Source organism: Eptesicus fuscus, chromosome 13, assembly GCF_027574615.1.
Source record: "Eptesicus fuscus isolate TK198812 chromosome 13, DD_ASM_mEF_20220401, whole genome shotgun sequence".
Taxonomy (NCBI): domain Eukaryota; kingdom Metazoa; phylum Chordata; class Mammalia; order Chiroptera; family Vespertilionidae; genus Eptesicus; species Eptesicus fuscus.
Genome location: NC_072485.1, coordinates 28,255,476 through 28,282,411, shown reverse-complemented (window position 1 = coordinate 28,282,411; position 26,936 = coordinate 28,255,476). Strand labels below are relative to the sequence as shown.

At 39.7% G+C, this 26,936-nt stretch overlaps 1 protein-coding gene and 1 pseudogene across 5 annotated transcripts in view; both read right to left on the bottom strand.

The window, feature by feature from the left end:
- GRM5 (glutamate metabotropic receptor 5) overlaps positions 1 to 26,936 on the bottom strand; it is a 417,372-nt gene that overhangs the window by 12,886 nt on the left and 377,550 nt on the right. For 2 of the 5 annotated variants that reach the window (XM_054725511.1, XM_054725512.1), the window contains exon 8: positions 2,857 to 2,952. The exons of the other annotated variants lie outside the window; for them this stretch is intronic. In XM_054725511.1, coding sequence (XP_054581486.1) covers positions 2,857 to 2,952 — 96 coding nt within the window. The remainder of the gene's footprint in view (positions 1 to 2,856; positions 2,953 to 26,936) is intronic. 5 annotated transcript variants of the gene reach the window in all.
- LOC103296991 (60S ribosomal protein L10-like) lies at positions 5,153 to 5,797 on the bottom strand (annotated as a pseudogene).

The following is a 26,936-nucleotide window of genomic DNA, read 5'->3' as shown; positions in this document are numbered from 1 at the left end:
TGGGACTGGTTGTTCAGTAATGGTCGCAGAACCAGCCCAGTCATTTTCAGAGTAAATGTGATAATGACCATGACTCTGGGCAGCAACTGGGGGGAGTGGATGAGAAAGATGGCCATATAGGCTGATGCTAAAAGTCTCTATAAAAGTCTCATACAGTTTATCTTATTTCCAGCTCTATTTAATGCCACAGTAAATTAATTGGGGTTAACAACTCTAACCTCTTATTAAAAATGGTTTACATTGCAATTGCCTCCTCTATGATATGTCTTCTCTTAATATTCAATTTTAAACTGCTCCTGGAAAAAATGTCAGTGTGTGTGTGTGTGTGTGAGTGTGTGTGTGTGTGTCTGTCTGTGTGTGTGTGTTGATATGAACAAATGTAAAGTTGGAAAAAAGGATTTAAAGGTCTTAGAAATGTTGGCCTCTCCTTTTGTCTGTCTCCAGGCCGTCTGTCCTCCCTAATGGAAAGCTCTCTTAGAGCACTGAGGGGCTCCCTTCCTCTCCCACACATTCTCTCTCTCTCTCTGCGTCAGTTTTTATTTAACGCTAAACAAGTGGGAAGGAAGAAAAAGTAGGAAGAGAAAACCATTTGTTCCCAATTAACTATGCTTTTCTGAAGGGCTGAGAGGGTTACTCCAACAGAACTGTCTTTCCAACAGCATGCTCTGTGTCCCCCTGTACCACCAGGACATATCAGTGTAATAAGCCTTGCCATTACTTTGGCTATATCCAAACAAGTGAGGAAACAAAAGCTAAGTGGTATCTACCATTCCCAGTGTAGACACATTGAGTGCCTACCTCTGTAGATCTAGATCTCACCCAAGGAAGTTTGGTCTGTGTGCTCTGGGGTCCTCTTACCCTATGTGTCCCACTGTCTCTTGTCCATTCTCAATGAAGGCAGCCTTGAGCAAATCTAATTGCTGAACTGATCAGATCTGAGAGGTCTAAGCATTGACCAGATACTCCTAAGAACACTGCATGACAGAATTGAGACTTAATGTTTGTCATGAATAGCTCTATGACCTCTTTAGATGAATGGAGTATTCCTAAATGTCTGTAGAAACTGGCGAAGACAGAATGAACTAGTAAAGATGTAACACTACATATTTCTAGGTTATATTGTCCAAAATTTTGTGTTAGTATGTTTGATAAGCAGCCAAGTTTGCTAGGTTTGGAAACTCCAGTCCTACACTCTGAACAGAGCCCTGTGATCATTTGATACAGTCTTTTGGCCAGTGAACTTGGGTGCTGTTTGATTTTCAAAGACAGGAATTAGGACACTTTATCATATCTTGATGGAAGGAAACCAGCAGTCCCAGTAGTAGTCTCTTGAGTTACTCCCACAAAATAATCTATTGATGCTTATCTTCCAGATATACTGAGATAAAAAAAAAAATAGTTGTAGAAAGGAATCATAGGCATAAGGCCATCAGTTGTCGGCAAACTCATTAGTCCACAGAGCGGCAAACCGCGGCTCATGAGCCGCATGTGGCTCGCGAGCCTCAGTTTGCCGACCACTGAGATACACCAATGTGCACACATATGTACACACACTCTCATTGCCTTGCCTCTAGGAGTCATGGTCGAAGGTGGCCAAACTCTTAGCCAGAGCTGCACAAATGATTGCTCAGGCTGTATGCTGCACATTTCCAGGCACATTTTCATGTACTGCAATGTGAATGGTCCCCCAGAAGTTGTGCAATGCAATGGTCCCTGGAGAAAGTTAGACATTATTTTGAAAACCAGAAGGAGCCCCTACCAAGGAAGCAAATGCTACATTTGGGGTAAAAGGTCAACAGGATATGTTCTTGCTATACAGCTGGCTCTCAAGCTCTGCTCTCAGCACATGCACACACACAGGTATATACTCAGCTTTCTACACTTCCCTTTCCTTTAATCCAGGGTGATTTCCAAGAGCTTCCCTTCCACCCCTCACAGGTGGATTGGGAAGTGCCACAACAAATTAGAGGTGGAGAGATAGTTCACGGTGAGTGATTCCCAACTTCTAGGCTCCTCCAGCATTTTGGAACTGTTTAATTCCAATCTTGACGGTCTTTATCTCCAGAGCCCTTTTCCTGAAACCCAGTCGCATGCAATAAAGCGCGTTTATTTCATGCAACACAGCTTTGTCGATGCTTCTAATTACAAATATCCCAGTTTACTGGGCACAGCTCAGTTGGGAGTGCCTGGTATGAAGGAACATGCATAGCGCAGCAACAGGGAGTATTTGCCACCAAACACAGAGAAGTAAAGGAGATGCAAAGCTACGGTAGCTAGAGGAGGACTAGCTTTCCTGATATCAGTTCACGAAAAGCCTCTTGCCTCCATAGTTCACTAGTTTGGCATGGCATTTGCCCTTCTCTGTGCGTTGATGTTGTTATGTTCAACGGAAGTCAGATTAGTTCCCAGGCTTGTCTGGGATTTGGAGCTGGCATCTTCCCTCAATTGTAGTTCTTCTCTCAAAACCTGTGTTAGGCTTTTGCATTTGTTTCCCTAAGTAATTGGATAATCCCGAAATGTGAATTTCCTCCAAGCTCTTCCACTTTGCAAACTCCAGAAGCAATTAACCAATACATTAAGATCCGTGGGAGAACTGACTGTGAGGTAAGGCTTCAGACATGCAAAGCGCACAGCCCTGGGAAACAGCAGCACCTGGGACAGGAGGCTCCCATCACTTCACACGAAGATGGTATGGGTTTTGCAAATCAAACACACACAGAAAACCAGCGGTGGCCCAGGTTGGACACACTGTATGGGATGCACAGTTGAGTGAGGACCCAGACTAGGGAGCCACCTGTTCCTCTAGCTTGCACACATGTAGCTCACACCGCCTCAGGCCACTCACAGTTTGCTTACCTGCTCATTGTTGCTCTCCCACCATTCCCCATACTCCCTTTGGGGGTGAAACACTCTATTTCCGACTTGTGCTGGGCCAGTCTCCTGTCTTTGTACCTAGTATGCATGAACAAGGACAGGAGCAAACAGAGAGATGTGATTGTATGCTTAACTGGCCAGGCTGAGGAAGAGCGGGGCTGCAGAGGGTCTCCCCACGCCGAAACAGGGCCTCCTGCTTTTCACTTCAATGGTTGCCCTGTGATACTTAATAGATGATTGTGATGGTATATGCATAAGACTGGAGACCATTCTGTTATTTCTTAGTTAAAGCACATGTGATCTATCCTTATACATTACTTATTAATCCGTGAATTCATCAGATTTAGTAGTCAATGGTAAAAGCTATACAATCTCTAGCATCTAAGAAAAAGATGAAGATAAGTAAGTTAGTGTTTATTTGGTGTTTACCATGTGCTAGACAGGTAGAATGTTACTTAAATTTAAGTAACATTACTTAAATTGAATTCTGGCAACAACCCTGTGGCAGAGGCTCTGTTGTTATTATATCCATTTTTTTTGAAGAAGAAGAAACCTAAGATTGTAAGGATTAAATAAATTGATCAAGGATTTTGAACACAAGGGGTCTAAGTTTTGAAACCACATTTTTAGCCATTATAATGTGTTGCCTTCAATTATCAGTCTTTTAAAAAATGTATTCTTGTCATTAAAAAAACCTTCATTAAGTGGTACTATGTCTGAACATTACGTACAGGAATGGGCAAAAGTAGGTTAAATTACCAGCCGTCATTACCTAAAAGATAAGTCATAAGTAAAGACACAAAATAATATTAATAATGAGAAGACAAATAATACAAATAAGTAATACAATTATGAATAAAATAATAATACGAGAATAAACTCTGTTTCATGTACTCACAACTGTAAACCTACTTTTTGTCCCCCCTCCCCGTATGTTAGAGACTGGTGATGCCAAAAAAGAAAAGAAATTCCTTTGATGTGAGAGGTTTCGATGACCATTAGGCTGAAGTTTGAGAGCCAGTATTGAGTTGCTTAATTGTGCAGGGTGGCTCAGACAGCTTTTGCATCAGAATTGGCAATTCACCAGACCTGGAAGGTACCAGATGTTTCATCTAAAATAAGCTATGTGATTTTCAACATCAGTGTCCTCCATCGTTCATCAAAATGAGCCTTTATAGTTAAATGACAGTTTTCAAAGCCAACATGCTTCACAGCATAATCTCTGTTTTACTCATCGTTTAAGCCTGTGGGGCAAAGAGGCACTATTGTACCCAGTTGCCAATGAGGTAACTGAGACTTACTGAACTGACTTGACAACATCACAAGCCTAGTCAGTAGAAAATAACTGCCAGTAGAGATTGCAGGGCCCCGCAACTCTTAAAGTGTACCTTTATTACCTTTTTTTACTTGTAAAATTGGAGCCTCATATGTTGTCATTTCATCCATTTTGGTATTCAACAGTCAGTGATAAAGTTACTATCAGAAGACTTGTTTACCTTGGTATGGGCACTTTTTAAAAAAGTTTCTTTTCCTGCTGTCTCAAAATTAATATTAAATAAAACAAAACAATTAAAATCATTATTAGTCCTGGGATTGAGGTCTTCCTCTTAATTTTTTCCTCTTCAAAGATGTTAAAAGTATTTCATTTTTGAATGAAAGTCGCTCATTAAATCAAGTCGAATGGATGGAATAAACTACCTTATTCAGTATACATTAATTAAGCATCTATTACATTCTAGGCAATGGGCTTTGTCCTTGGGCATATAGAGATTAATAATTCATGGGTCCCACCTCATAGAGCTCACATACTAGTGGGAGAAAGAAGGGAAGCAGACAGTATATACACAAGTAACGTTAGGTCTAGGCCATAAAGAAGAGAGGGAAAACACTTAAAGACTTACTTAGAGGAGGTAAAGCATTAGATCAAACCACATGAGTAGCCTTTATTTTACCAAAGAAAATACCTCAGAAGAGAATCCCTTGTGAAGCACCAATCATCGAATGGCATTCCACATGTCAACAGAAGATATTTTGTGCGTGTTTACGAATTGAGTTGCACCACCGGAATACTTCTCTATAGCATAAATTAAAAGAATATTAATAGAAGAGAACTATTGATGGTCACTCAAAGGGGTCCTTAAACTATGGGGATAATACTCTAACCAACTGAGCTACCCAGCCAGGGCACTATTCTCAATATTTGTGTTTTTTGTTTTTTTTGGCGGGGGGAGGATAGAAAGTTGATTGATTGGTGGGTATAAAGTAGGAGCAGCACCGAGACTCTCAAGAGTGCAGGGCCAGCCATTTGTCCAGGGGACCACGATTAGGGATGTATTTGACCCCACAGCCATCTGGGATGAGGCGCTTCTCGGCCACCGTGTCTTCAAACTCATCCACATTAAACTTAGTAAAGCCCCACTTCTTGGAGATGTGGATCTTCTGGCGGCCAGGGAACTTGAACTTGGCTCTGCTAGGGCCTCAGTCACATGCTTCTTATTCTGCAGCTTGGTGCGGATGGACATGATGACTTGGCCAATGTGGACGCTGGCCTCTGTGCCCTGGGGCTTCCCAAAGGCACCCCGCATACCTGTCTGGAGCCTGTTAGCCCCAGTTCAGGCTCCAGACAGGTATTGTTGATGCGGATGACTCGGAAGGGGTAGAGCCGCACTCACATGTGAAGGCCATCTTTGCCACAGCTTTTCACCATGTACTTGGCACAAATACGGGCAGCCTCCAGGGCTTCAGAGGAGAGCTGCTTATATTCATCTGACACCATGTGGCCACAGAGTGGGAACTTGTCCACTTTCGCCTTCTTCCGCCCCAGGTCAAAGATGCGGATCTTGGCATCAGGGACACCTCGGCAGAAGTGAGACTTTGCGTACGGCTTGTTCTTGCAATACCGCCGGGCTGGGCGGCGACCCATGGCGACACAAGGGTCTTCAGTGGCACCAGGATCTTCAGTGGCATGCCGAAGGGAAAGAGGATCCTCAATTCTTTTTTTTTTTAATTTCTTTATTGATTAAGGTATTACATATGTGTCCTTATCCCTCCATTGCTCCCCCACCTCCCACCCCCCACTCATGCCCTCACCCCCCTGTTGTCTGTGTCCATTGGTTAGGCTTATATGCATGCATACAAGTCCTTTGGTTGATCTCTCCCCCTTACTCCCACCCTCCCCTACCTTCCCTCTGAGGTTTGACGGTCAGATCCTCAATTCTTAACACTACCCTACATAGTAGGTGCTATTATCCTCATTCCAAAGAGACAGGCATTGAGGATCAGTGTCAATAGCCCAATCTCACATCGTGTGGGAAACCTAAGATAGAAATGGGACCTCTCTGATTTCAAAGCTCCTCCTATTTCCATTAAACTTCTCTCTAAGTAACAATGTTAGTAACTTTAGAAACAAAACTATGAAAGCTTGTTATTTACCTTTTATCTCCTTGGCCCCATTTGCAAATGAATGGTACAGTTAACAAGACAGCCAGTGGAGAATCGAGTATAAGACTTTAAATTTTGTTCCTTCATTTAGGTTCCTATAGATGTACTATATATGTTTAGTTTATATCACTGAAATAATTTACTGAATACTCCATGTGCAAGGCACTGTGATAAGGGCACATGGGTAACTCTATGCAATTGATAAGCTCACAATCAAGAGTGGGAGGATGAAAGGAAAACATATCATTTCCAAACAATGTGCAAAGTTTTATTATAGGAACATGCAAATAGATCTACCTAACCCCTAGTAGAATGACAAAAAAAAAAAAAAGTTAGTGAGATATGATGCCTAAGATAAATCTTGAAAGATGAGTGGGAACAGTGTGAAAAGATGAGTAGGCAGGCAGAAGAAAAATCAAAAGCAAACACATGGAGAGGTTTGCAACATGGTGTATATAGGGAAACAATGTTTAGTATTTTTATGGTAATTAAGCATATAATAAGACAGAGTTAAAATGGGCTGGAGAGGCATATAAAACATATAACTTATGGATGAATTTATTCTGTAGATTAAGAGATTCCACTGTGATATTTTAAGCTAAGAAAAAATCACAGAATTGATATTTAGATAAAATACTATGGACTTGAGTGAACACAACTAAATAGACTCATACTACTGCAATAGTCCACGTGAGAGATGCCTTAGATGAAAAGTAGGGTACAGTTTCAAAAATATGTGGTAGGTAAAATGAGTAGGATTTATTAGATGATGAATGTAAGAAAGATGTGTGGAATGCTACTACAGTTACTGCCTTTAGTGGTATACTTATTTAAGTTAAGAAAATACAGAAGAAGGAATATATTTGAGGTAGAAAGAAAAAGCTTAATTTTGGAATATTGAGTTTGAGATGCTGGTGCGATATCCAAGTGGACATATGCAGTAGACACATGGCTATAAGAATCTGGAGGTTAGGGGGCCGTTATACACTGGGGAGACATCAGCATACAGATGGTTGCAAATACCATGAGAATGCTTAGTGTTCACAGAGAGCATGTAGAATATAGAGGCAGACTTGCTCATCCTACCTGTTCAAAAACTTTTATAAGACTGTTAATGTAAGCGTTTTCTGAAAATATTTACTGACTACCTACCAAATGCCAGATACTGAATTTAGGGTTTTTGAATCTGCTATTTTTTTAATAGCCTCCAAAGGTCTAGATTTGTGCTCCATATAGTGTTGACACTGATTTCTGGGCCATAACCTTGGCATGAAGAACTGTCACAAAAGTTTTAATAAATTTAAGAATGATTTGTTCTGAAATTAGCTTTAGCTACCTTCCTTGAAAATTTTTGTTGTTGTTCCTTTCATACCTCCTTTATCCAGGAGACCCTAGTTCCTCTTCATCCATTCTACAAGAGCCCATGTTCATCTGGTGAATTTAAAAGATGTGGGGGTAAGAATCACTAAGGATTGGATTGAAAATGTAATTTCTCCATAATGATTTAAATAAAAAGTTCCATTTCTTCACTCCCATTTCTCCTTCCCTACCAATATCTAGAAAACATTGGATTACTGAAATTTCTATATAAGCTATGTGATCCAGACTGGCTAAATGAGTCCAAAATGAGATGAAAGACTGGATAAAATGAAGAAATTAAAAATTAATAATAATGTATATATTAGTTGAAATAGCAGAAATTGGGGAGATGATATCTGAAGCTGGAAGGAAAGGAGAAGACTTTGGTTTTAGTTAAATAGAAGACAGTATATGGAGTGTTTAGTGAAGAGTTGAAGATGAAGGAAGGTCTGTATTGTCAAGGAGGGATTACAGACAGATCCTTCAAATGTTTTGAAGGGAAAAGTCCAGAGGATGAAACAAAGAACAATAGGTGTAAGTGGAAGTCCCCAACATGATACTATTTCTGAGATGCTGGGAAGATTCCATTGGTGAATTCTATTACTTTCCCTTAATGTCAAGAACAAAGATTTTCCATCCTCCCTGAGTGAGGAGGCTAATGATGTAAATGTTGTTTGAGTAGACATACTATGACCTATGTAGAGGAATTTTTCTAATAGATATTGCAGATTCTTTGAGAACATTGTTAGAAATATGTAGAGGAAGACATTTAGGGATGCTACTTTGGGCAGGAAGCTTAATTAATGGGATAAGCAAAAAATATAGAGAAAATGATTGGCAGGGTGTGATACACTGAAGCCATGACGTTCATATAAAAGATAATCATTTTTTAAAAAAGTATTTGCCTCTCCTTCACTTGGCCACATTCTTCATAACAAGGTGTCACATTATTACCTTCAGGAGGTAGGTCCTGATAAAACTAAGATGGTAATTATAACACCATTTTTCTTATCAGTTTCAGCCAATGATCATGAGAGAGGGTCTTCTAGAAGTTTCTAAGAACATTTTTTTTAAGTCTTAGCTGGAAAACATGATCCCTTTTTGCTATGGACAGTTGCCTGGATGTACTACCCGACAATGCTACAACCATGTTGCAGGCATGAGAGAAGCTAATCCAGCATTCCAAAAAAAAACGAGAAATTAAAAGAAGGTTGGTTTCTGGGCAATGTTTCTGAACCAGTGAATTAGCTTTTTTAACCTTAGAACTTCTTTTTATATGATATTAATTTCCTTATAATGTAAGCCACTTTGAATTAGGTTTTCGGTTTTCTGATGCCAAAATCTTCCTACCTCTTACTTTGCTTTCATTACTTTTTCTATCAAGGATGAGTCTAAGAATTTCTAAGATTACATATAGCATTTATTTAGGTTTAGGTAGTTATAAGTTGTGTGTGTGTGTGTGTGTGTGTGTGTGTGTGTGTATTTATGAAGACCCTAAAGAAGAAACTTACTGACAAATAATTTAGTCTTACCTAATTGGCTTTATTTTTTAAAGTATTGTTCCTTTTTATACATACTATTAGGATCTTCATAGATTTAGATTTGTATAGGGAAAAAGGGGGTTAGATAGCCTGGGTAAAAAATATCCTTATTTAGAGAATGCCTAAACAATTGGCCCACATGATATAAATACCACTGTTTACTTATTGGAAGCTAATGATCATTATAGTCATAACCAGTGCCATATTGTGAATTATAAAAAAGAAATGTATTTGGTCAGTTTGATGACCTTGGCTCCTGGTTCACAGCTCCCAAAATCCCTTGTAATTTCCCAAGTGCTGAGAGTGATAAAGGTGTCTTCTGGGTTGGTGAACACATAGAAATGCTGTAGAGGGTACATGGAGAAGGCATGGAAGTTCCACACCCTATCCCCACACCTTGTCCTATGCATCTCTTTCATATGGCTGTCCCTGAGTTACGTCCTTTTATAATAAACTGGTGATCTAGAACTAAAATGATTCTCAGAGTTATGTGAACCACTCTAGCAAAGTAATCAAAATGGATGGAAGGGGGTTCGGAGAAGAAGGGGGAAGGGAGTGGTGGAAATGTATGATTTACAGCCAATCAGTCAGAAGTACTGGCATCTAGAGTCCCAGGAGGGGGTCGTTGGAACCTCTAATCTATATCTGGTCAACCAGAGGCACAGGTGGTAACTTGGGTTTAGGACTGATTATCCTGTGGGATCTGATGCTATGTCTGGGTAGATAGTGTCAGAATTGAGGTAAATTATAGGACACAAGCTGGTGTCAGGAGCATTTCATGTTGGTATGGGGAAGCCTCCCCCCACTACATTATAATTGGTTCTGGAAACCCAAAATAACCATTTTCTATGGGTTTAGCTCTGCATTCTCAAATCGATTAGCTAGCAGGAACTATCAGAAGTCAGAGCACTTATAAGTAAATGTATGAGGCCCAGTGCAGCACAATGCATTTTATTTCCCATATTTATTGCCATGTTACCTTTTTAACCACCCTAATTTTGGATCCCAACAGTGATAAAGCAAGGAGAAAAACTGAAACATATATTTGAGTATCATTCAAAATATTATAGAAGCTTTCCCAATACCATTTAATTATCTCAACAAACTCAGTGATGTGGTTATTATCCTCACCCTTCAGATAAGGAACCTGTGGCTTAGAAAGCTTCATAGTCTGGCCAAGGCCACATAAATGGTAAGTCACAGAAATGGGGTTAGAAACCACATGTTGTACTTCCAAACCTCATGCTCTTTATTAACACCTCATTTTTATTCATTTTTATGCTGAAAAAAAACAAAACACCAACCTATCTAAATAATCTGATAACCCATTTCAGAGACTGAAAAGGTCACACATGAAGGAAATAGTGTGTGCTTAGTGGAGCTAGGCTTTGAACACAATATACACCTATTTTTTCAAAGGTCAAATTTGACTACATTATGGGGAACTGGAATAACTCCAGGCACCCTGCGAACAGGTCAACAGACTGCCATTCTCAGGAACACACAGAAATCTGCAGGCTGGTGAAGTGGCATTGCTGAGACCTGACACTCAGTGTCTCTATGTGGGATACTGTGTGATATCAGGAGATGGACAAGATGAGGTGTTGGAAAATTTCAACAACTCTAAGGTGTTACAAAAAGAGCTGAAAGAAAATCCAGGTCAATCTTCCAAGCCCAGTCGGCCAAAGGAGGATTCTAGAAGAAGACAGAAGGGAAGTCCTTGTGGATCTTCAGTTTAGAGGGAAAGAGTAACCTACTCTAGTTCAATATCACAGAGTAATATTGCCAAGTAATTCCTTATTTCCATCTCATCCTCCTGCCCTCCATGGATCTACTCATAAGGAAATATATTAGAATGGTTTACTACGTGTTCCAGCAGGTCTTGTGGTCTCTACACGCAGAAAAATAGCTTTTGCCCAGACTTGAAATGTCAGGTTGATTCACTCAAAGATTTCAGATTACAGACAAAAATTGAGCTTGATTAATGGTCCCAGAAAGTAGTGTCAGGAATGAACATAAGTTTTGAAAGTATTTGAGAAGCTGCCAGGGAACATATTGCTCCGTCCTCTATAAAATAAAAGGAAGGTAGAAGTTGACAGGTGGGGAAGCAGTGCAAATAAGCAATTAAAATGTAAAGAATCAGCTATATTGACCCAGGAATTCTATTCAGACAAATTTATTCTAAGGGAATAATTCAACAGCAGCTCAAACGCTTCTGTAAAAAAGTTTGTCCCTTTAGTGTTACAGAAAATAGCAAAAAGAAAAAAAAAAAAAACACAAAAAACCTAAACAAAACAAGAACAAACAAACCACTGGAGAATCGTTTAATAAATTACAGCACAGCAATATTATGGAAATGTGTTAAATTTTGTATTGGATAAAGCCTTTCATTTAGCTTCTAGAGAATTCCCAAAGCATGTATTTTAATCCCACTTATGATGAGAACTTGTTTTCAGAAATGAATCATCTTAAGTCATTGCCTTTTCATTGTGTACTTTCCTTCAGCTTTGCTGTTTGTTTCACAATCAATAGAAACCCAGGAAGAGACAGGTTTTAAAACTAATTCTAAGGTGCTTCACAGCCTTACACAACATCCTCAATAGGGAAAACTTTTCAGGGAAGAACAAAATGTTGACCAGAGGGGAGGGTCTCCATACAAGGACAGGATCAGCGTAAAGAAACATTGCAGTAAAGCATTAATTAAAAGTTGCTGGCTTTTATTTAGGACTGAGGGATTTCCAGACAAAATAATTATTCTTCCTAAAGTCTGATGAGTAGTTTTCCAACAGGATTTTCTCCTAACATGTTGTGCATGAACAAATGTAAGAACTTTGGAGTTGGATCAAGCTGGGTAATGATGACCGAAAGAGTCAATGTTTTCTGGGCACTTAGAATACACCAGACAGATTCTAAGTATCTAAATTTATTGATATAAATCATTACCACATCCCTATGAATTATGTACTGTCTTATCCTTATTTAACAAATGAGGAAAAGCTAGGACACAGGGAGATTAAGTAACTTGCTCAAGGTTACCTGATTGGTTAATTATATGCCGCATGTTGTTTCTCACTAAAGATGCTGTTTACAAACACTAGCTGGGTCATTTGTTGGGCCTGGTTCCTCTTTAAATGGCCTCAGGCACATAAGCAACTGTGCTATTTTTCAAACCCTTCCTTGTCTTTTCTGATTACTGGCTTGAGCCCCTGCCTTTGCCTTTTTTGACCCTTTCTACCCGAGTAGAGAGGAAGCCCAACCCCTCTTTGGTATTGACCTTGATTACAGTTTACTCTCAGCAACTTGATTTTCTCAGCCTGGGGTCTGCTGGAGCCCCAACCTCCGTGCTTCCTATGGAAGCAGATTTACTTTGCAAATGATGGAAAGTCAAAGCCCCTCCCTGAAAGCAGTCCCTTGCAAGTCTCTGTTCCTATCTTTGTATTCACATTTTGTAATCTTTTCTTTTTAAGTAGAGCCTTCCCAATTGTTTTAACTTTATTTTTCCTTTATTTTAAATTTAAAAAATTAATTACAGTTGACATTTGATATTATATCAGTTTCAGGTGTATAGCATAGTGATTAGACATTTAGATACCTTATGAAGTGATACCGCCAGTACCTGACACCATACCTTATTATTACAATTTTATTGACTATATTTCCTATCTGTACTTCACATCCCCATGACTGTTTTGTAACTATCAACCAAATTGTATGAACTTCAAGTATCACAAAACTTGACTCTATTCCTGCATCTCAGCTTTCCTCCTATCCCCTAAGAAAATCATAAATTAGCTGTGTTATGTTACCAGACTTGCTAATGCTTTCTACAATTTCCCCATCGGCAAAATGAAAATGTTGAGGATCAGGTCAGACAATTTATGTAAAATTCTTGATCTTAATAGGGTGCATAATAATGCTACTTTCATGCCTGTCATTTTTTTTCTTATTAATAATTTCTATAACCAGGCAGGTTTTTTTTTTTTTCTCAGACAGTTCTAATACAAAATATGTTGTCCTGTTTTTTTTTCCTTACATGTCCCCTAATACTTATGAAACCATGAATCCTCTTATGGGACATGACCTGTATCATCTTCATTAAATTTGTGGGTTAATGAATCTTTAATTTTTATTTCCATTTAGACTTAGCTCTCATGGTCTGTCTGCTCCCACAACCTAAATTATGCTGCTGTGGTTTAGGCTGGATTTGAAAATAAGATGGAGATAGATGAAGCTCTTCTCTTTACTTCATCTCAGCCTTTCTCCCCTGTTGATCTCTAGTACAGACATAGTCTCTTTCTTCGTAACACTCATTATAAATTATAGTTATTTGCTCGCTGGTTTATTATCTCCCTCACTAGACTGTAAGCCTTTGGGAGCAAAGGCATGTCTGCTTTTATCATAAGCACTTAGCATAGGGCCCAGTAGACAGTAGTTGCTTTTTGCATGTATGCAGGTGTGAAAAAGGTAAAGGCAACAATATTTATCAAAGGCGAGGTGGTAATGTTTATCCAAGCCTTCTTCCATCTGGCTAGTTTTTTCCTTCTGTTGTACACAGATGTTCATTCAGAATTCTTATCTCAACAAAGTTGTTCTGTTTGCTGCCCTTCTTTCTTTCTCTAGTCTTCTTCCTTCACTGATGGAAGCCAATTCCTGCATGTCATAATTGCAAGAGTTTCATCAAAAGGTTGATGAAACTTGGGGTCTCAACAAGGGCTGAGTCACATATGTAATCACCTGTTGGAATGGCTGAAAGGCACTTCCCCCAAACTTGAATAGGATGACTGTTTGCTGCCAGACAGCTCAGGGCATCTTAATCTACATGTTATTGCCTCCTGTTGGCCAAACACCTGAACAGCCATAGGCTATTCCCCAATCTGACAATGCTTCTGTACCCTACCCTTTGAAGTGTATTATCTCCACCTTGCCTTAGGACAAACTGTGTTAATAAAAAGCAAGGGTCCTGAGACAAGGAGAACTTTAGCTCCTTTAGCTGAAGCTCCTCTGACCCCCAATGCCTTTCAAAATTATCTTTCATCTTTGGACTCTTATTTAATCTACACACAGCCTTTCTCCAGATTGCTGAACCCTTTGTAATGCTGGAACAAGAACCCCGGCACTTCACCTTTGTTGCTCCTGTCCCACCTTCATTTTTTTTTTAACTGAAGACTCTTCCTTTTTTTTCCCCAGACCTCTGTCCCTTGATGACTGAGGAACAAATCAAAAGTGTTTCAAATTTGGCCAAGGAATTTTGATAAAACCAAGATGAAGTAGGGGTACAGACGGGGGTTGCAGTATTCCTGGTCTCTGTATGTAGGTGAGGGTGAGGTGAAGGGAGGGCATGTTTCCTGTGAGAGGGAGAGCTGCCTGAGAGTGGAACGATGCCCACAGAGAGGGAAGCCTTGGGCCTGTTGAATTGTGCTCTTACTTGAGCTTTCAAAAGAATCATCTGATTCCTCTACACTGGACAAAATAATAAAATCACAAGTCTATAACTGGAAACTGCCTGTCTACTTCTCTTCTATTCATCACATTGTTTTAATAGTATCATTTAATAAAGGGAATTATATTTCTCCTGGTTCCAGATAATGTATTGTGCTTTCTTGTAATCAAATATAATTTTAATGGAGGGATTTACTAAGTTTACCATTTCTAAGCAGATTCCACATTGCTCAGTGTCTATCACAATATACTGAAAGTGAGATTGCTTTAATTTCATAATGGGAGATATAAAAAACATTACAAATTATTCTGTAAGGCCTTTTCTTTGGTAGATTCACTAGTGTTTCTCATGTACTGATTATCATTAGATACTGAACTAGGAGTTGGATGGTGGTCTGAAAATACTGGAATTTATCAGCAGAATATAGTAAATTAATGTATGCAGTCATATAGCATCAGATATACTATATGTATACACATATACGTATACACATACATACACAAAATCACACACATATCTCTATATAAGCATACAAACACACCCATATAGATACATGAAAGTTCTTCAAATTTTTCTAAATTGATTACACTTTAGTTGACTTGAGATAGGCAACAAATCATGCTAATTAAGTGAATTGGCTTTGGAGTTAATTAATATGGTTTTGAATTCTTAGCACTGCTACTTCTAACTGTATGATTTTGGGTAACTTATATAACTTTTCTTAAATTTTCGCTTTGCATAATGGAAGCAATGCTACCTAACTCATAGCATTGATGTTTTAAACGGATTTTAACATAACGAAATGTTACAAACATACTTACTATAAGATAGGTTCTGTGATTATCCCCATTTTACAGATAAAGAAACGAAATAAGAGTCATGAAGTAATCTGCTCAAAGTCACAGTTAGGGCAAAGCCAGGGCACATATCTGGGCTGTTGAATGCTAAAGCTCATACTCTAGAACATGAGGTGAAAGAAAAGAATCAAAGTTACCACAGGGAAAAGAAAGCCAATTCAGAAAAAAAAAAAAAAAATCAACACAAAACTCCAAGAGAAGCCAAAGAATAAGAAGAAAAGGAGGAAAAGCAAACATAGCCAGGCACTATGTTAGGAGTTTTTACACATTGTCTCAAAAATCCTTACAAACCTGGAGAAGGCTAGTGATGATATTTAAAAGATGGGAAGATCCTAGGACTAAACTGGAAAATGTCATGGTGGAACTTGAACTTAACCTGGCACGACAGGCAGAAGCTAGGCTTGTGTGCACAGTCACTATTTGTTGAATGTATAAGTGGTAAGAACAGTTAGTCAAGTGAAAAGGCATGATGTTCTTTTCCTATTACCTTTCTGCCTCACACAGACATATTAGAACTGAAGGGCTTAGTTTTCTCCTTCATTGCTAGAAAGAGGACCTGGTAAGGAGAGGGGAGGGGGAAGAAAACCAACAGGGGCAAGCTCATTGCCTTGCCTATAATTGCCATGTCAGACACCACATCTGTAACCCAATGCCCACAACAGTGACTGAAATCAGGTAGGGCTCAATAAAGAAATGTACGGAATAAAAGAATGAATGAATGAATGAAGAAAAAAGATGGATTCTTTCCGGAAAGATCTAGAGAAATCAGGGGAGAGAAAAGAAACCCACCACAACCAGAATAAATACCATCATATTATCCTTTCTGTTCCCCTCTCATATAACTACTTTCTCTTTGTGTACCCGAAGTACCTCCTACAGAGACTTAAAACACCTACAATTCTCTATTGACATCGGCTCACATCTCTGGCTCTACTGTGAGGAGAGGAGTTATGGGATATCATTTACATCTCTCTGGTGCCTAAAATACTATCTAGCTCATAGCAGACAGGATGACTAGTAGATTTTCAGCAAATGGTACCTACATATTATTATTGTTTAGGTACTAAATATTCACCTAGCAGAGAATCTTGCTGGCCTATGACTGACAGCTGCCCAACTCTTCTCCTTTTAGCCTATTTGTTTTTGTTGCGTGGTATACAACTTAGGTCTTTCTACCTCTTGTATAACTGGCTTCCTTTAATTCACCAAAATTAATCTCAATTCCATTCTCCATAAAAGTGTATATTGCCCCCTTGTGTCTCCTTTAGTGAAACTGCCCACTAACCCCTGTTTGGTGCAGTATATCTTCCTGGTCCTGTGAGGCTCTGCTGCCCTCTAGGGGGCCTTGCTCATCACATTTCTCAGGACCAGTTTGCCCTGTACTTGGCAGCACAGTCCTTGGGTGGGATTGCCATGCTCAGGGCAGGGCTGCCAAACCCGAGTGCTGCTTTGCCTGCTCCTGGAGCCCACCGTTTATAAACTTGTGGTTGTATATGTAATGGGTTTAGGAATATGAAACTTGGCCACAGCAAGTGAGGAGGATCTCAAGAACTGAAACCCATCACAGGTAGAGGCTTTGAAGAGACTGCCATGGGATCTCAGTGCTCCTGGTACCAACAAGATCTTCGGTCACAGGTGTCCCACTGCATCTTGGTGGTTTGCACATTATATCAAAGTTAATTCTATGGAATCCAGTAGCTACTAATGAGAGTTCTACTTGATGAATGAACACAGACTTCCATCTTTGCTTGGGCATTTTGGGAGATAAAAAACTTCTCCAAAGACATGGGGACTGAAATTGCTTTTAAAAAAAAATGTCCAAACCAACATCTGGTTACCATATTCAGTGATGAAGACTCTTAACTCCACCTAATTTTACTTTCCTATAACATTAGAACCATTGGCCACTCCTTCATTTTTTAATCATCCCCTTTTTCTTTTATGGTATTATTGTATTTGGGTCTTAGGTATATTTAATACTAACATCCAGGACTTTTTGGTTCAGTTCTCAGACTGGGCTCTGCCCTTGGCTCTCCCAAACTTCAAATACCAAACTGTCTTGATCTTCAGGCCAGTTTTTGAGCAGGTCCTTGGACTTGTTCACTTATATGTCTCTTAGGCACCATGAATCTAAAAATTCCAAATCCAAACTCATCTTTCTTCCTATTTCCTTTCCTTTCCTTTACCATCCCCCCTTACAAAAAGTTTTTTTCAAATTTTAGTCTTACTCTCATCAAATGTGCATGACTCCCCCGAACCCCTTTTTAAATCTCTAGATAGGACTTCTCCTCTGAGTGCAGAGGGTATAATATTAACATGTCCAAAATTAACACTTGATTTTACCTTTCATAACTCTCACCCCCAAAGCTGAATTACACAGGTCCCAATCCTTCCATTTACATGGACCAAAAAACGTGGAGCTCACCTTCAATTTTTTCTTTCCTTTATATATAACACAATAATCATTAAGTCTTACTTTCTCCTTTAAACCATCATCTTCTCTTACTTAGCCTGTCATAATTGATATCTGATTTCTCCCTTCTCTTCTTTACATTCTACATTTTATTCTATCTATAGAAATGACAGGGATATTTTTAATATATTAATGTTATCATGTAACTTCTCAAACCTTCCAAAGCTTCCTATCAAATTCAGGACAAAATCTGCACCTCACCTCACCTGATCCCCAAGTGCCCATCTACCATTCTTTCCCTTTCTGGAGAAGTCCTCTGTCACGTGACTTTGGCTTTATCTTCAATTGGTTGATCTATATCTACAGGGTTTCCCCCAAAAAAGTATATATACTGTAATAGCTGATAGCTCAATTTTGAAAATGAAATATATTTTTAATAAATACAGTCTTTGTAATTATTCAAAATGTGTGTATATATATTTTGGGACACCCTATATGTCTCTCTCTAGCTCTAGCTCTATATTTATATACTAGAGGCCTGATGCATGAAATTCATGCAAGAGTAGGCCTTCCTTCCCCCGGCTGCCAGCACTGGCTTCCCTCTGGCACCCAAAACCCGGGCTTCTCTCCGGCACCCGAGACCTGGGATCCGGGCTTCTCTCTGGCCGCTGGCAGGCATTCGGTACCCGGGCTTCCCTCGCAGCCCTGGCTTGGTCTGGAAGGTTGTCTGGAAGGATGTCTGGTCTAATTAGCATGTTACGCTTTTATTATTTTAGATTTATATGACTATGTATTGTATATTACTACTTCTGTTGCAATAGAATTTTAACCTAATGAAGTTCGGTTGTAATTTGACTAAATAAAGCTTTCATCATTTTAGAAAGATGTCCTGTAAAAAATCTACAGCAGGTTTTTTTTTTTTTAAAGAAAGAACATTTTTTATATACTATGGAGAATTCATAATAATTGAAGGTATGAGAGAAATTTATTACAGAGGTAAGATATCACACATATTATAATAACTTAAAGGCCCCCCTCATATGTGTGAGTGTGTGTGTGTGTGTGTGTGTGTGTGTGTGTGTGTATCCCAGTGAATGGTCAAGTCATTGATATGGGATATATATGTCTAGTACTTCTGTGGACTAGAGTGAATAATGGCTTTATAAATGGCATAAGCTGGATTGAGTAAGATGAGTGGGAATGAATTTCATGCTCAGTAAATGCTTTGTAGAAACATTAATGTACAGAAATGTTCGGGGTCCATGGGTGAGGCAGCTTGACTTATACAGAAGATTAAAGCTCAAGAACAGTGTGAGGTAAGGTTGGAAAGGTAAGAAAGAGAAGCTGAAGAGATCATGAAGAGCCTTGAATTGTCAGAGTGTTTTTCAACATGTAGGGCGTGAGAAAGCACTGCCTATTTTTGAGTTGGTCAAATTTATTGGGTTTAATCACCATTGCAGTAATTCAGATGTGAAGAGACTGAGATGAGGTATTGGATCTATATAACAGTTGTGGAAATAAAAATGAGGATAAAAACCCAAATGTTTGAAAAATACAATTTAAAGTAGCATCTAATAGTTCAATAACTTGTAATATCTGATTTAATATGTTTAAGTTGAGGACAAGGACCAATTAAGCACAACTAACCTTTTGAGGGTGGGAAATAACACTTGTTACAGAAACAGAAATACAGAAATAAAGAAACCATTACAGGAGAATTTATTTGGTATGAGTGAGTTGGGGTTGAGTTGATGCCAGGTATTAAGATGGAACTATCCAGTTGTCATTTAGACCTCTAGAAAGAATACTTGAGAATTGAAAGTACAATGATGCTTGAGTTCTCCAAAGAAGAGAATACAGGAGAAAGAAGCCATGGGCCATGGATTGACCTTAGAGAGCTCCTACAGCTGCTGGAGGTGACTCCAAGTAGCCCTGCATCAGACCCTTTGTGCCTGCAGTTATCTATTGCTAGATAACTTGCTCTATCTTTTCCGGCCTAAGAAATCAAACACTCTTACTTAGCTTTCCTTTCAATTCTACCTCCTCTGTGAGTTTCTTTAGTATATTACTGAGGGTTGAAATTCTGTAACTGATTCCCCTTTTCATACCAACAGGAATATTTTCTGCAGCTCAGGAGTAATGGAGGATATAATACGACAGCACAAAGAGCTTAAAGAGAAGCCCGGCAGGCATGGGTTCAAATCAACTCAATCACAAGCTAAGTGGACAGTCTTGGAAGGATTATTTCAACTCTCTGAGTCTCGGTTTTCACAGCTATAAAAATTGGTTTATCTTTATTTTGCAAGGTTGTACAAATTAAATAACAGATTGTATATAATAGCACAGAACACACTGAAGGAGCTTGAGAAATATTTGTTCTCTGCTTCTTATGTGTGTGTATGTGTTGGGGGAAATTGGGAGGGAGCCAAAAAAATAGTTGGCCAAGTGACTTAGGAAAGGTAGAGAATTTATTTTAGCCAAGAAGCTAGAGAAAAGGATATTATCTTTCCATTGTTTATTTCTTCCTCAAGAATTCCATCTCTACCAAGGGTATTGAGCTTGAAGGAAAAAAATGAATTGTTAACTCAGAGAATTATACCTGAGGCAAACTTTTTTTACCCGGTATGAAACGTTATGTTCTGAAAGACATATGACTTGCATGCCCCAGCTAGACCAGTTCTAAGGGGTAATACAAATAAAAGGAACATTATTAGAAATACAGAATTTTGAAAAAAAAGCTTACTTTATCCTACCACCCAAACAATTTATATCAATTAATCAAAAACATTTTAATCAAATTCAAGTAGTAACAAATGAGATCACTATCATCACATGCAAATTAAAATTCACTGTAATCACAGCATTCAAGAATATAAATTCATTATACAAAGGGAGTGTTTTAGATGCAATTCATCAAAATGATCCAGTCATAGTCTTTCCCCCCCACACACAAATATACTTCAATTATTGCAGAGTCAAACCATTTAATTAATCATTTCAAAGCATTTCTCTCCCCCAAATGAAATACCTGAAACAGCATTCATAACACTGTGACCTACCAGATCTAAATCTTCTTAGCATTTACTTTCTACATGTCCAGTGAGAGACAGAAATATATATTACCAGGCAGTGGTAGAGCAGGACTTGAAATTGACTTATTTTCTTAGAAGTGAACTATTTTTGAGTGCTGAGTCACCATTAAGGGAGCAGCTAGGTCTTCACCAGAGACTAGAGAAGTGGATCTTTGCTGGTCACTCACTTAAAACATATTTTTTAGAGAACTTGTTAAAACAGGCACTGTGTCAGTTGCTGGTGATGGAAACATAGAAGGCAATGTCTACAACAAACTTAGAGTTTATCAGGGAGAAAAACACATAAACCAACCATGCAAAACAACTTGAGGATTTCTACATGAGGAGATCCAGAAAGTCGCATGGAAATGCAGTTTATAAAAGAGGGATGATATTTGTGTTAGGAATGAAGGGTAAGAAGGTGTTTTTTAGGTAAACAGAAGGGAGATAAAGGTGGGTATTAGTAGAGGCAGAAAGAATAGAATTTACATGGTCAGGAACATACCAAACAAAGAAGTGGCTGAGGCGTGGCCTATTTAGGGAACTATATGCTGTTTGGTACTGTTGGGATACATAATGTGTTTGAATGAGCTCTGGTGGTGGGGACATTGGTGGAGAAGGTTTGTGGCTGGACCTCAGGCTGAGAAAGTCAAGTCTTTAGAGGACAAGTCTTTAAGGGCATTGTGAGCCAGGTGAAAGAGTTTTATATATTTATTGGGTAATGTATGTATACCTACTAATTTGAAGGTTGAGTGATGGGATCAGATTTGCACTGTTGGGACATGGTGATGCATCAATAATATAGATTGAGGACATTATGTCAGTAGTTCAAACATCAGGTTATGGGATCCTGATCAATAGTGACATCAGTGAGAATGCAAAAGATAACAAGATATATAGAGAAAATGGTTGATTGCATATGAAATGTCAAGGAAAGTAAAGAGTCAGAAATGACAGGAGATTGGGCAATTAGGTTGAAGGTGTACCTTTTATCCAGAGAGGAAATGTAAGAGGAAGAAGAGCCATCAGTGATAATGTCTAGAGAAGTGATGCTGAAATAATTATTTAATTTCTTGGTTAAAATAATATTTTTCTCTAATGATCCTTCTTACATGTTAAAATTTTCCAGGATGTGAAATACAATTCATTCTAAACATTGACTTAAATATGTGCATGAAGTAGGTACTTAAGAAATATCTGGTGAATTTCAACTCTACCTGACCACTTTCAAAAGACACCTTTCACTATCTCACAAGTTTTAAATCAGCAACTTTAGAAAGTTTTCCTTTGAAAAAGGGAAATAAAAATAAATCATAAAATTCATAACCAAAGAAAGTGAGGCCATGTACTTAATCTGAATTTGCCTTTAGGAAACATAGCCCATTGCTTGTACCAATTTAGTTCAAGTAGTGCTTGTCTGCGCCACGCAGACATTTCCACCATGAAACCAAAATGTCTTTCTTGTGCACACTTGCTTTGATGACCAACCAGTTTGGCTTTGTTCTTTAACTGGCTTGTAACTCAGCAAAGTAGTCTGGACAGTGGTTTTAAGTCTCACAGACAGAGAAAGTGGTAAGGGAAGGGGTTAGCAAAAGAAAATGGGCAATGGATAAACATTTAGTTTGTCAAGGAGATTCAACAGGGGGATACCCAACCTAAATCAAATTACAGCGAAGATGACACTTTCTCAAATGTCTTTCTCAATCCTGACCTTTCACTGATTCCTTCATACTCTTTATTATCCTTTCAAATACAGACTTGGTGCTTATAATTTCTGGCAGCTGAGACCATTGACTCTAGAGCTAAACTGTTTGGATTAGAATTCAAGGTCCAACCCTTTCCAGCGATCTTTCCTTGGTCAATTGCTTAAACTCACGGTCTCAATTCTCTCATTTATAAAATGGGGATATCTACCACGGGGGTTCTTGAGGATTCAATGAATGTTTATGAGGCACGGCAGTGCCTGCCACATTATAAATGTTAGCTGTCATCATCAGCATCATCATTCTGATCATCCTCTCCACATCCTACACCCCACCTGCTCTTCTGTAGGTTCTTCCTGTTTCAGCTTTTGGCTGGAGTGCCTGAAAGCTTGATTTTAAATCAAGTAGTAGTGCCTGCTTGCCCCCACTTCAGTGTCCTTTCTCACCCACCTCCCACCGGCAGATCCCGACTTTGTCTTACTTGCACTGAGCACTCAAGTATAAAATACTGCAGACTCTGACTCATTCATTTTCACTGAAATAAAAGGCTCCTAGTCCCTTCACCATGCTTTGTTCTCCTCCAGAAATGGCATGACTAAATGTGTGACTGGGCAGATTGGCTTCTTATTCAGAAGGTCAAGCTTTAGAAAAAGCCTTAACATTTAGGGCTAAATTTCTTCACTGCAACAGTTAGTTGAGTTCAAACCCTCTTTCAGCCACTCACCACCATTTTTATTAGTTAACCAATTAAAGGGGAATGTGTTGCTACACCATTTGGGTTAGAACATTTGGTTCTCATTTTGCAATCTTGGCAGACACTTTATCTCTCTAACCTTTTAGCATCCTTATTAGTATAATGGACATAACAAACCTTCCGAGGGTCATTGTAAGAAATGCATTGGATTAAATAAGTAGTATGCATGGGTACATGGTGCATCCCCAATAAATGGGAGATCTTAACAGTAATTGGTTTGATTCTTGAAGAATAGACACTGGAAACATGACCTGTCAAATTTGAAAAGCATTCCTGATGGCAAAAGTGAGTGGTGGGAGAATATTTAGGCAAGGCTGCTCTGTGGTGTGTAAGAATAATGTATCTTTAAAAAAATCTAACCTCAATGTTCTAGGACATAATGCTGATTTTCTTCCTAGCTTTTATATGTCACACTAGAGGCCCAGTGCACAAAATTTGTGCATGGGAGTGGGGGTGTACCTCAGCCCAGCCTGCACCCTCTCACAATCTGGGACTGCTGGCTCCTAACCACTCGCCTGCCTGCCTGCCTGATTGCCCCTAACCACTCTGCATGCCAGCCTGATAGCCCCCTAACCACTCTGCTTCTGGCCTTATTGATGCCTAACTGCCCCTCTGCCGACATGATAGTCCCCAGCTGCGCTCCCCTGCCGGCCCGATTGCCCCCAACTCCCTTCCCCTGCGGAGCTGAGGTGACTGGGGGACTCCAGCTGGATGAGGCGCACGGCACCTGCCACCCCCCGGTGGGGCTTAGGGGACTCTGGCTGAATGAGGCAGGGCTGAGGGCACTGGGCACTGCCATCTTGTGGCTGTGGGCACTGCTACCTTGTTAGGGCATGGCAGTCAATTAGCATATTCCCTTTTTATTGGCTGTGGGTGCAGCCCTCTTGTGAAAGTGTGATGGTCAATTACCATATTCCCTCTTTATTAGTTAGGACTATTTTTATAGGTATGGAAATGTGATATCAGTCATGATGAGAAAATCAACAAGTTTGTATTAGGAATCTTCTTCAATTGGTACATCTGGGAATCAGCGCGTGTACTGCTTACACCACTTCTGCAAAAGTTTGCCTCCGGCTGCTTGCAACAAGCTCTCTACACAAGCCCACAGTGGCAGTCTTCTATCATTGCTACCCAAGCTGAGTGCATCTTGAGCAGAAATGCTCTCCTACCAGAGCTGCCCAGAGAATATAGCCTGCCACCTAGTGGCCAGGAGAGGAACCTAGCCCCCTGACTACTGGGGGTAGGGACGATGGTTGTGGGGACCAGGCAAGGAGAAAGGAAGAATCTGTAAACAGTTGACACACACAGCCTGGTTCCTCAGGAGCATCACTAGGATGAAATGCCCTGGAGTTTAAAGGCTGTCTGTGCCTTTCAGCCCGCAACTTGCTCTCTGTCTGGCACTTTTCTCCCTGGAGATGCAGCCATAGAGCAGTGTCTGCACAGTGGATACAACGAAAGGACAGCCTCTGGGAATGTCCAAGGGGAAATAAGGTAACATGTGCTTTGGTGCAGGGATTTGGAGTTTGAAAAAAAGCAAGCAGGACCTCAGAAGTGTGCAGCTGCTCAGCTCCAATTCGCCACATTCGCATCCTGCTAATGTGTCGCTGTAAGTTCTCACTGAGGTCATTTTGCTTAGTTTTCTCAGTATCCTCAGACATTTCAAATACCCTTTGGATGAATACAAGTCCTAAAGTTACTATGCTGTGGTGAGTGAATATCGAAATCAAATTTTTTTCTTGTATTTTTATTAGTGAACCCATGAAAGGGGAATGTGCTTGCTATCCATTTGGGTTAGAACATTTGGTTCTCATTTTGCAGTCTTGGCAGACACCAGCTCTGTGCATGGAGGAGAGAGGCCTGCTTTTGCCCTGACCCATTCTTCAGCAATGGGCTGCACAGTTGGCTGTACCCAGTGGCTGGAAAGTCCCCGAGAGACATGTCCACAGTTCACTCTGAACTCAAGTTCCCTCTTTTCCCTCAGATGCTCTTGCTGTGCCTTTTAAATTTTTATTTTATTTTTGCAATGTCATAATGTGTCTGCCTGAGTCAGAGCATACCATCTGGTATGCCTGACTCTACCCAAGGGGTCCTGCTTTCCTCAGCTTCTGACCAAGACATGGGGGATCCAGACTGAAGTGTCCAGGACATAGCATTGGAGGAAGTTAAGGTGGGCGGTGTAGGACAGTGAGACCTTGTTATGCTTTGAAGAATGTAAGTCAGAGGGCACATTCGGGCTCCATCTCCTTTTTACCTTCTGCAATACTGCAAGAGTGATTACAGAGCTCCTGCTCCAAGCCATTCTAGAGATGAATAAGAAAAACATTTCTGCCCTCAGTGATCTCTGGTAGGGTGTGTGTGTGTGTCACAGATGACCAGAGTCACAACCTTGTAGAATGTCATGATACTTCATAGACATTTTGTATGGAGAACGCCAAAATCTCCTCTCCCTCAGCCTGAGTTAAACGGCCTATGTCTTTCAGGGCATGTGGTGGTCAGGATAGGATTATGCATCTGAGGTCCAGGTGGATTGGAGAGCATTATTTCATAAGATGCTAATATGCAAAACATATAATATAGTGTCTCACACAGGACTGGGACTTGCTTAACAAATACTGATTGTAATTACCATTATCTTCACTGGGAGCTTCGTGAGGGTCACCAGGCATTTCTTTTCAGTTATTATTTGTTTTAGGAGAACAAGGTCAGGGGCACATTCATGTTTGTTTACTAAGTCACAGTCTCTCTTTTCATTGCAAAGCCATGTGATAACAAACTAGAGGAAGCAGCATTAATGGTGTGTGATTTTGGCTGTGCCACTGTAACTCGCAGAGGGGGAGTCACGTTCTCTGGCAGCTCCTACCACGTGGCTTGTGCTGTGCGATGGCTGAGAACAGGCCAGACAGCAAGCTTGAAGGCTGCAGTGATGATTTCCTTCAATTGCTTCCTTTTTTTTTTGGCTAAACGTAAGTGAATGTAGCACATACTTGCCTCACCAAAGAGAGCTTCATATTATGTTATGTATAAAACTGACCACAGTGATTTGTTACTTAGTTTCTGAGCATTGGATAAAATGGATCCATATGTTTTGCATCAGGTCAGAAATATATATTTTTTCTTTCATGAAGGGATATAAATGCCTGACAAAACCACAAGGGGAATGAGAAAAAATGGCCAACACCTTCAAGTCATCCTTAAATTCTGGGAAAGCCTGAGTTCTAAAAAAAAGCATTTAACTGAAACTTCTCAACCCCCCACCTAAAAATATAATGGGAATTTGGAAGGCAGTGGGTCCCCAAGATATGGCAATGATTGACTAGTAATTCAAGCCAGATTCCCAAAGTAGGATATTTTCATCTCAGTAGCTTTCCTGAAGAATGATGTCATGGAACCTTTCATATTATATCGCTGGAGCTGTGTTTTGGGTAGACATGAACTGAGATGACTCCATGACTAGAAAATTGGATCTGGACTATGGGAGACACT